An 11,401-nucleotide genomic window follows, 5' to 3' on the forward strand; every position below is an offset into this window, starting at 1 on the left:
GTGATCATTCATTTTAGAGAGGCAAAATACAGGCAGGCAATGGGAACTGCTGAGGTTCTCACTGGAGACCCTGGCAGTCAGGATTGTAAACCGAGGTGGGCATTTGTCAGTCTTACTCGCCTTTCTGCATGATTTGGACAGCACCAGAAGAATGTCAATGACCAAACTTCCCTACTGCTGACACTTTAAGGGTCAAGCGGGAGGTAACGCAACCACACGTGCTAAACAGCAGTGCCATCCTGGCTCAGTACCAGAGATGCATCTCCTGAGCAGCCTTCCTTCTCCCATCCCGCACACCCAAACTGCTGAGCTGTGATGGGACTCCCCCAGAACATGGGATGAATTCACCAGTTACCCACCCGAGGCCCGAGATAAGGCGGCAGAAGAGGAAGAATCCATATCCCTGGACGAAGGAGGAGAGGAATGCAAAGGCAGCATTGATTGCAAGTGATATGATGAGGCATTTCTTTCTTCCCAGTTTATCAGCAAGGCCGCCCAGCATGACAGCTCCCACCATCATTCCTAAGTAGACTATCAACCCTAGAAGTGAGAGAGAAAGACAGTGAGTTTGGTAACCAGGTGGAAACAGTGTTCAGTGTAGAAACAGATTTTAAAGCACCCATATGGCAGCTGATGTCGACCTGGCAAACTATTCAATAAAGTAGAGAAACCCACATCCATCTCAAATTATATATCTCAGATCCTAGAAACTCTATCCATTGGTGGAACTTAATTTTGCCATCTTGTGCCCATGAGTTTGCATCACTCCCTACTGCACTGCATCATGCAATATAGACATACCCTCATTTGACCAGACCCATGTCTTTCTTTCCCAACCTTACTGCTCACATATCCCCTGCACGTAAGCAATGGCCAGGCATAAGCAGCTTAGGATGCACGTGTCCCAGCTATGTGCCACCAACGATACAACAGAAGTCTGATGTCTTAACTCTTCTAACGCCCCTGAGCACAATGGGACTGAGGATGTGTAGGGAGGGGGCTCTCTGGCTGCTGTTTATGCTCAGAAAGCTGTAAGAGCAGAGAGACTGCTAAAGCATGGCTGAATCTCTTTGCAGGTCACCTATCCTACCCATACTTCCTTCGCAGTATATCATCTCTTTCACTCTCTGCTTTTCCCAGCTTTATCTGAAAGGATCAGTCTGTCACTGAGACTCACTTTGTGTAACACAGGTACCTCCTTTGTTACTGGGCCAAGATCTGGCATCTAACTAAAGGACAACTTAAGAAAAGAGTGCAGTCTTGATCTGAAAATTTCAGGAGAAGGGAGAACCTACTGCTTGTCTTGATAGTTTGCTCTATAGAGTTAGGACTCTGACACTGTTGAGAAAAATGGATTCTTCTTTTTAACTTGGACTTCATTAGATCTTCTAGTATGGGGTCCTCAAAAGATAGTTTCAGTGGCTACATTTAGTGCCAGGCTGAACAGGAAAGAATAGTTTTCTTCTCCAAATAGGTTCCCTGTACCCAGATCACTATGTGCTTGCAACTTTGGCCTAGAAAACACGGCAGTTGTCCTTGGCTCTTCTACTGACACTGACACCGCAAGGGCCACCTTCTATATTGTCTTTTCCTTTATGCTGGTACCAGTGTAAATAGCACTAATTAATAATGCTCAAAGGTCCAGGAATATTTTTTTTTCATTTATTTTATCTACTTTCCACATGTAGAGACTTCAGTGAGTGATAGTCCTAGGAAGAACCACAAGCTATGGTCCTTTAGCTGGCAAAATTCCTGTTGAAGCCTGAAGAAGTTATGATGTGAAAGGACAGCAGGATCAGATATTAAGCATTTAAAATCTAATAGCAATCAGTGATGTAGGGTTGGAGACATTGATCAGCTAGAGTGAAATGATATGCACTGCTGTTAAGGAACAATATGTGGGAATTGATCAGTCCAGCAGCTGGCAGCCCATGGACCAGGTCTCTGAAGGCTGTATTGGCCTCTGGGCTTCAGATTTTTGTTTTAGGCTTGTCTGTGAATGAAGTCTCTGTTCATTCCTTTGAGCCACGAAAGATGTAAGGATGGAAAGGATCAGGCAGAGGCATATGTCTCCAAGACTTCTCTGAAAATGCCCAGATGAGTCAAGACCACAAGGAGACAGACTATCAGCAGGTGGAGTTATTCCGAGTTTCACAGCACAGAAGACAAAGCCCTTCATGTTTTGTCCACTTGTCATGTGTGGCTGTGGCTGCCTCTGCCTTACCACAGCAGGACCAAAACACTTGGTGACTTTACTGCATGCTCTGATGGCTCTGCCAGCTGCTGACAGGGAAGGGTTTGGGGAAGCACATCCAAGCACACTGTTCTGTTACTGCATTGGCAGCTCCTTGGCTACTAAGCTGTGTATTTTCTCAGAGCTGCCTACTGCAAGATAGTTGTCCACAGAGTAGGAGCAGTGTCACCATCACCACATTTCAGAAGAAATTAGTGGCAACCACTGTGCTTCCTGTGAAGCACAGAGGTGCAAGAGGCTGTTCCCAGAACACCTCCTATCTCATCTCAGACACTATAGGCAGAACTATAGTCTATGCCTATAGGCTGCACAGTCCTGCTGTGGAGATCCTGATGGGGCCTGGTCATGGCTGGATATAATCCCAAGGAGCTAAACTATGTGAGGATGGAGAAATATCTGCTTACCAGAAAGCAGAATTTGCAGTAAAGGAAGTTCTTGAAGGAAAAATGATGCTTGGAGATGTTTGGAGACTGGGGGGCATGTCAGGTTCAAGACCCAGCCGAGCAGGGGTTGAAGGAAACACCATAACTCAAGAAAAGCAGCAGTGTTCCCTGCATCCCTGGCCCCTAGTGAAGGCAACGGATGCTGAGCAGGTAAAAGCACTGCCTTAATAGGAAACATTCTTATTTGCTGACTGAAGAAATGCAGCTAAAACATTTTTCAAGCATGGTTGAACATCCCTTGGGAGGGCCATTCCTCACCTTGAACAAAGTGTTGACTACTCTTGGGAGTCAGCACCTTCCCCAGGACCTTTTCTGTCAAACACATCACTTGAGAAACAAGGTGATGATGATTTTTTTTGCAATTTATTAATGCTTAACCAAGACAATCAGTCTGATGGCTGAAGGCTGTTCTGTGCCATCTAGCAAATCTAACTAAGGACTAACGCAGAGTTATTTGGCAACTGATTCTGTCTTTCTTTTGATTGTAAATGCCTGCACTTGATTTGAAATGCATTACTAAATTAAAAGTTATGCAGCAGAGATCCACTGCAGCATTTGAAGGATGCTTGTCTCACGTTGATCAGAAGTGGAAAATTTCAGATTTCTGAAGTCTCCCCCGTTCCATAGCAGGGTAGTGGTGTCACCTCTCTGTGAATGGTTCTGCTTTCTTTTCTATCCACACAATGTCTAAAGGGCAATCAGGATTTTGTGTGTCAAAGACAAAAAATCTGTTCTTGCCTCTTAACAGCCTTTGTACCAGAACCGTAGCACAGGATTTTGACAGTGCAACTGTACCTCCACCATAAGCGTGTGGCTCTGTGCAATCAATACCCACACTCCCTGCCCAACCTTCCTGGCCTGACCTGTCCTGGTGAGGTGATCTGAAGGTGTGTAAAGGTTTCAGACACTGATCTGCAGCAGTCAGAGAAGATACGTACACATCTGAGAATCTGGGATCTCTTTCTCTATTAACTTTGGCCTCCAGCTTGTTCGCTGAACTGAAAATTACAAGGGAGAGTTGAGGCAAAAAACCATTTCAGTCCAAAATCTTTCTGAAGGAAGAATCTTAATGCAGTGCTGTAAGGCCTAATGCTTTTACCCTGGCTCCCAAGCTACATTTAATGAAGCAGCTCGGATCGCAGCCAGCAGACAGAAGTGATGATGCACCCTGGATCTACTCACTGGTGCATCGCAGCCACCCATCTGACAGTGAGCCCTGCCACCACCGTGTGAGCGGCTCACAGCACAGCTCAGCCCACACTGCCAGACCCCGATGAGGAAGAAAAAATTATCTCCTAGAGTTAATTTTTTTCTTTTTTTTTTTTTTTTTCCCTGAGAAAAGTCCCTGGATGGCAGATGTTCATCCAAATCCTCTTAGTAACAGAAAATGTCCCAGGTCAGGAAGAGGTGGAGGAGGTTGTTACTGTCCTCTAGCTGGTGATTTTTTGCAGCTGAATACCCTGGTTGGTGGCAGGGCAGCAGCTCTCTGACCAGGGGAAGAGTGGACTTAGCACGGGCTGTGGCAGTGTTTGAAACTGGGCACCAAGAAGTGGAGTGGAGCTGCTTTCGTGGGCAAACCCCTGCAGATTCTGAGAAGCCCAAACTTGCAATGGAAGAGAAGATTATATCTCTGCAACACAGCATCCATTAAACAGTGAGCAACATAAAACACAGCAGAGCTGTTAATGTCACACACTCACTTAGAGGTTGTGGCTTTAACTGGTTATTGTATGTAATAAACCAGTGGATACATTGTCCCCTAGAAATCTAAAACAATGAAGATCTGTAGTAAAGGAAACCTCGGGGATGATCAGAGACTGTCTGCTTGGCCAGTTTCTGAGGGGAATGATCCAGGTTATAGAAATGTCTACTTCAGGGCTGAAACAAAATCAGCAGGACACTTTATTATGATGGAGAGGTCTCTTTTGGGAAGACTGCATGTTCTGGCCAATATCATTAAAACTTTTGGGGCAGCTGCTATAAAACACGTTGTCAGCTGATGGATCTTGGGACCCAAGGTGCAGGACAATATCAGGCTTTGCAGATTGCTGTGTCCTGGATTAACAATAAGGTGGCAGGGACCCAGGAAGGAGTGGAATATTTACTCATATAGTCTCCATTCGGGAGAGACAGTCTTCTGGAGACTGTCTGTTAAGGAACTGTTAAGGAACAATATGTGGGAACTGATCAGTCCAGCAGCTGGCAGCCCATGGACCAGGTCTCTCCAACAACCAGTGATGGTTGTTAGCTCTAAAAGAGATCCAGCTCATATCAAGGAAACTCAAATTTTGATGAGAATTGGACCAAAAAAAGTGATCACTAAATGGTATTTCTTTTGCTGTGTTACTTCCGTCCACCAAATATTCTACAGAACAACATTACAGTGGTCTGTACCAGAAATTTTACTTCAAACACCACCTGCAAACCATGCAGACCTAGGCTGTGCTAGGAGGCATCAGCTTCCAAATTAACACTTGCAGTGGTTAGGTGAAATGTTAAGGGCAACTCTGAATAACTCATTATTTGCAGACTATTCCACGAGTAATGGAGTATAATGAATGCCTGTGGGAATGCCTGCAGCAGCCTCCCATAAAATTGGTGGAAAACCAAAGAGCAGAAATTCTAAGAATAAATTTCAGGTTATGACTCATCCAATGCTGAAGTTATAAGGAAAATATGTGACCAGTAACTGGGCTTATTCCCACCAGAAAAGAGGTAACATATACAGCATTTTTACACTAAGAAATTTATTAGCTTTCATTGAAGTTGTGTGCTCCCTGTTAGACAGGAATTGTGGACATAAAAGCTGAAGTTCTAGGAATAAGGAAAGGCGGATACAGTATACAGCTATGTGTGCTAAACTGTATTTTTACTATTTTGATGTAATTAAAAGTAGACTCATAAGGGTTTCAGAAAAAAAAAATAATCAAGGTTTACCTAAATGTCCATCACAAGGATGAATTTCTTTCATTGACAGTTAATGGGATTAAAATTCTTAAAAATGAGGCACATCTGAAAATAATCCCTTTCAAGTCAGGACAAGGACTCATGGAATAAATGGAAAATTTGAGCAGAAAAATCTCAGCTCAATGGGAAGCATTAGTCCTGGAGTCCTTGGTGCTGTCAGGAAGGTGAGGAGGCTGCCTGGGTCCAGGTGCAGGGGAACGTGAAAGCTCCTACCTGCCTTCAAAGCCCAGGCCACTACCAGTACAGCCCTACGGTAAAAAAAAGAAAGCTTTTGAGGACAGGACAACAGAAAAGGATTAGGACCTAATATATCTTGCAATTCAAACTGTAATAAAAAAGAAATCCAAACACTCATACTGGTGTAGCATCTGTTATACATGGGTGCACTTTATGGACACAAACAAAATTTTGTGAGTTAAGTCTGGACAATTTTGGAGATGGATGAGGCAAGGCACAGGATCTGACTGTGCGTAATTTAAAGAGAAGAATAAACCAGTGGTAGTCCTGACTGTCTTCTGCTCTAGCAATGGCCAGCATGCCCCAGAGCAGGGGATGGTCTCAGCAGAGGATGAACTGAGGACTGAGTGGTCTTTTTTCCCCTTCTTCCTGAATTTCTAATCTGCTTTTCCTTGCAGGCTTATTAGTGCTTTCCTCATGAATCTCCTTGACCTTGTAAATGGAAATCAAATGAAAGGGTAGTCTGGTTGCACTTGCCTTGTTGATTAAGTACAAGCAGAGAGACTTCATCTACAGCTAATGGCTCTGCCACTGAGAAACAGATCGCCCATGTAAAAGGCACCTTTCTGGTTTTGGAGATTTGGGGGTGGATGTTGGGTGAATCTGGCTGCTGAGATCGAGGGGATTCTGCACATTAAAGCCAAAGGTGGATGCGTGAATCCGTGAGCGCTTTGACGCAGCACTGGCGAGGCAACGCACACCGAACACTGCAGCGAGGGCTGCCAGCAAGGCGTGGGTGGCTGTTTACACTCTGCTGGCTTCACAGTCCCCCCACAGGACTTGTCCATTACTACAATATTCATGGGACCATCTGGTTCCCCCCACCCAACCCCTCTGCTAAAGCAACGTTTTCCACAGAGGAAACCAAACAAATCCTTTGCTGTTAAATGAAACCCTGCTCATGCTGGCTCTCGTCAGATGAAATTCCCTCAGTGTTTATAAATGGGGATGCAGCCATCCCCATATTGGACCTGCACAAGGTGTGGGGTGTTCCCAAATCAAAAAACCACCTTTTTTTTCCTCTAACATGTCCCTACCACTTGGGGTGATGATGATACTCCTTGGGCTGCAGGAGCGTTTCTGTTCAAGAGCAAATTTGCAGCTGGGAGTTTGTGCCCAATGCTCAGGGCGTGGACATGGGCAAGACTCATCAGGGTTTAACTAGCTGCCATGTTGGGGGGTCCATGACCATGGAGGTACAAAACAGGCAGCCACAAGCCATGGCAGAGCAAGGGAGCCATGGCTGGGTTCGTCTGTGCTTATCCAGAAAAAAAAAAACAAAATAGAAGCAGAGAAAAGCCACTGAGCTCTACAGAAGGGATTAGGATTTACTGTCATATCAGGTGAATTCAGGTCAATGAGAAGCTGAGGCCAGATTTTATCTCAGCTGATAATAAAACATCCTCTTCACACATCTAAAAGCAGGGATAATGTTACACATCCTATTTAACGTGACTCACACAGTCAAGCTTGAATTGCTACAAAGGTGCATAATTACTAATAGGATCTTTTCTCTATTTTTTTTAATCTAACATTGCGAGGTTAAGAGTCTGTAAGATGATATTCTCCTTAAAATATTATTATTAAATCATAAAAGGGAAAAGGGAGTTTTGTGCCTGAAAAAAGAATTTTATTCTCAGCATTGGTGTGGCTGTTTTGCAGTTATGGGCAAAGCCCTTAAAAATTTTCTTCTCTCAGTTTACTGAACTGTGAAATGATGATAACACAACTGCAGCTCTGGGGATCTGCGAAGCCTGATGCTTTAACTGTGCCTTGTGTTTTTTATATGCAGGATGTGAAAAAGTTTAAAACATTACTGTGACACCATCTTTTATACTTGCTGTGTACTTACTATTCTATGCTTGCAAATATGATATTTAGTCCTCTGAGAGGTGATTAAAAGCACTTGAAGATATACATTTATACGATATTTCTCCAAATTATGAGACTGTGTGCCTTTCAACAATTTTATGACTCTTCATATAATTATCCTTAGCAAATAAAAAGACATCTGTTTCTGACAATGTATTATACTGAAAAGGAATATTCTGTTTCAGTAAGTTTAAGAAATTAATTATTATTATGACTACTGCTGATGAAAGCTCAGCAAAGCAGATTTATCAAATGAATACATAAACATAATGCTGTTACAAGTTACCAAACTTATTCTTAACAACTAGTGTTAAAAATTGATGAAATCAAACTGCTAAAATATATACAGTTGTTTCTTTTTGGGGGGGGGTAATACTCCTGCAATCATCTTCAAAATAGCATTTTGCATAACAGAAAAACTCCAAATATGTGTTTTTGTCCCACTAGGGATATTTAGGGCTAAAATAGTGGTTAATTTGCATCTGATGGTGAGATGTTTATTTTCAGAACAAAATGTAAACGTTTTCTAAGATGTGTCATATTCATTTCACACATTTCATGAAACACTGTGGGCATCTGTTTATTTGTAATTTTTGCATAATTTGGCCATAATTTGCTTGATATTTTTCCATGCTTGCTTTCTGAGGGAGGAAAAATATGCAATATACAGAGTATTTAAAGCAAAATGTCCTTTTAGCAGAAGCTGAACTTCACTAAATTGGTCTTTAGGGGGCATCTACTTCAGCTCTCTTATTTGTTCCTTCCTGTGAGAGTTTAATTACTTACCTGACTTATTTCCCATTTTTTCCTGCCTGGATTCTCTTGTTATAGCTAAGACCTTCTTGTGTGTTTAAATATTAGCAGCTGCCTGGAAGCAACCTTAACTCCACCTGGGATAATGTGATTATATTTCCTTAGCAAAGATGTGTTAAGACAAATTGTTGCTTGGGAATAAACACAAGTTCATCTGTAGACACCTATTGGTACGTGGGGATAAGGTAAGGGGCAGTAACTCCTGTGTGGATAATAACCCTGCTTCCCTAAAACCTCATGATAATTTGAGGGAAATCTGTGCCTTCTCTAATCAACCCTCCGTTTGTTCTATGCAGATCGTTACTGCACATTAGGCAGGAATTGAGGTGAAGAGCTCTTTGATTGCCACCAAGTCAAACTGTAAGTATCATTGAACCCTGAGTATTAGTAAGATCAATTTGCAATAGCACAGCCCATAGACTGGCGAGGGAATGGAAACACAGAAGGAAATGAGCATATGTTGGAGGCTCTGTGCTTTGTTAGGAGATACCTTTTTTCTTATTGCAGGTGGATGGGTGCTGAAGCTAATCCAGGAAAGGTTTAGAGGAAGATTACGTTCTTGTCTCCATCAATAGCACTTCCCCAGACTTTCCTCTCAGGAGATGATATCTGTCTGTCCTATCATGCCCTATACCCACAGCTGCTCAGAAAAGGGATGAAACCCTCTTGCAGGGGCAGTACCTGGGACACCAGGATGTGCTGGAGGCAGGTCTGCACCCAAACCTTGTGTCCCTGCACTGCCCTGCTGCTGCCTGCCAAACCTCCAACACCCTCTGCTCCCTGCTGCTCCCTGAGGTTGGCAGAAAGCTCTCCTCCTCCTCTCCAAACCCAGAGATCTGCACTCTTCCCCTCTTATGCCCACCAGCAGCCCCTGTACCTGCTCCAGCCTCCTCACACCCTCACTTCTTGATGCCCTTGGGTATTCATGACTGGTATCAGTTCACAGCAACCTAAGTGCTCTGCAATCTAAGGCTTTCTAAGCCACGCTTAATTCATTGTCACAAAGGATCATCTCACAAACCTCAGATCCAAGAGGAAAACTGCAGCAGAGAAATGCCCAGCAGACAAGAAAGTATGTTTAACGAATAAGACAGACTGAATCTGAGACCAGCCTCATGTACAACACCAGTCAGCAATAACTGAGTGCTACCATAAATATCCACTTTTCTCTCTGCCTCAAACTAAGATCACAGAATCACAGAATCATCAAGGTTGGAAAAGACCTTGAAGATCACCTAGTCCATCCATTAACCTAACACTGACAGTTCCCAACTACACCATATCTCTCAGAGCTATGTCAACCCAACTCTTAAACACCTCCAGGATCGGGACTCCACCACTGCCCTGGGCAGTCCATTCCAATGCCTGACAATGAATCAACTTTTATTGTTTTTAGGAAAATTCTTTTTTTTCCTCATATTTAATCCACAAAATAGTGTGAATACAAACCTTGACAGCACATCCCTCAAACAAACAAGCTAAGGACAGAAGAAATTGTTCTGCAAAACTAGGTTCTCGAAAGTTGTCTTTAAAAGTGGACAGGAAAGACAGCAAAAGGAGTGTTCTTCCCCTAATTAGCAGTTCCAGATTAGTTTAGCTAATGCGCAGGAGGTTGGAGCTGGAATTGGATATGGACCCAAATGTCTCCTTGCTTATTCAGAGCTTATCAGAACACCCTGAACTTTCAGCCTTACAAATACTGAGCTGGAAAAAGCAGAACGAGCTCTCTGGGGAGATTTCTTGTTCATTTTTACCTGTGGCTGGGCCAGAAATACTTCAAAGATAGATTTTCTTGTGACATTTGAAGTTTTCTGACTGGGGTGCCTGCCAGAGCCTGAGCTCTATGAGGATAGATATTTATGGGGTCAGAGTTTCAGAAGATCTCAGCTTTCACATAGTCACCAAAATAAATGACCTGCTTTTCAAAAAAGGTCTCATCACTGAAAAGGCACCCAGCCTGGTGTCCCATGGGGAGCTAGTGAATTCGGAAGTGCCTTTGAAATCAGGATCCATTTGTGAGCAATTTGCTTTTAGATATCTGACATGAGATATTTTGAGCTAGAATTTTTAAGTGGTTTGTGAAGCAAAAAAAGTTAGTAAACTCTTTAAGGGACAAAACTATTTAACTATAGAAATAAACATCCTGATCCTCAAGTTCAAATAAAAGAGAAGAAACAGAAGAAAAAAAGTCTAGGACCTAGGACACCAAGATGAGAGGTCTATATAAGGATAATTATCTATTGCCTTTGTTACATGAAAATAATGCAAATAGAATGGAGTCAAGGGCTGGGGTCTAATCCAAAATCTGCATTTACCTTGCATCAGGCAGAGCTTCTGGGCCAGAATGTATGAACTACAGGCCCTGATGATTCCCCTACAACCCCAGTACATGTCCATCAAGACACACTCTCCCCCTCCTAAAGCAGTTCTTTGAAGAGCGACTTTATTTTCCTTCCAGATGCGCTGTACTATTGCACAGCTGGCTCTCACTATGGGCCATGCTGGATACTTTCCTGATTCTTGGAGATTTGGAAGACTTTGCTGTCTTTGGCTTATAATGTGCAAGGGAAAAAATTGTTCATCCAAACCTTTCCACCCAGTCTCACTCCCAGTAACTAAGCCTTTGTATTTTGACCACAGGGAGATGTCAATGGTAATGCAAAAGGGATGTTGCCAGTAGCCTCAGCCTTTAATCCCCACGCAGCACATTAATTGCATTCCACAGACCTAAGAAGAAACCTCCATTGGCTACTTCTGATCCAGTATGTGTTAGCAAACTGCTCTGACCAAGAAGTTAGCATGCAGAAGGAACTGA

The 11,401-nt window shown here is 43.1% G+C and overlaps 1 protein-coding gene across 2 annotated transcripts in view; it reads right to left on the reverse strand.

Moving 5' to 3' along the window:
* SV2B (synaptic vesicle glycoprotein 2B) overlaps window positions 1-11,401 on the reverse strand; it is a 77,760-nt gene that overhangs the window by 20,799 nt on the left and 45,560 nt on the right. For both annotated transcript variants that reach the window (XM_074880366.1, XM_074880365.1), the window contains one exon: window positions 360-540. In XM_074880366.1, coding sequence (XP_074736467.1) covers window positions 360-540 — 181 coding nt within the window. The remainder of the gene's footprint in view (window positions 1-359; window positions 541-11,401) is intronic.

Source organism: Strix uralensis, chromosome 11 (genome assembly GCF_047716275.1).
Source record: "Strix uralensis isolate ZFMK-TIS-50842 chromosome 11, bStrUra1, whole genome shotgun sequence".
Taxonomy (NCBI): domain Eukaryota; kingdom Metazoa; phylum Chordata; class Aves; order Strigiformes; family Strigidae; genus Strix; species Strix uralensis.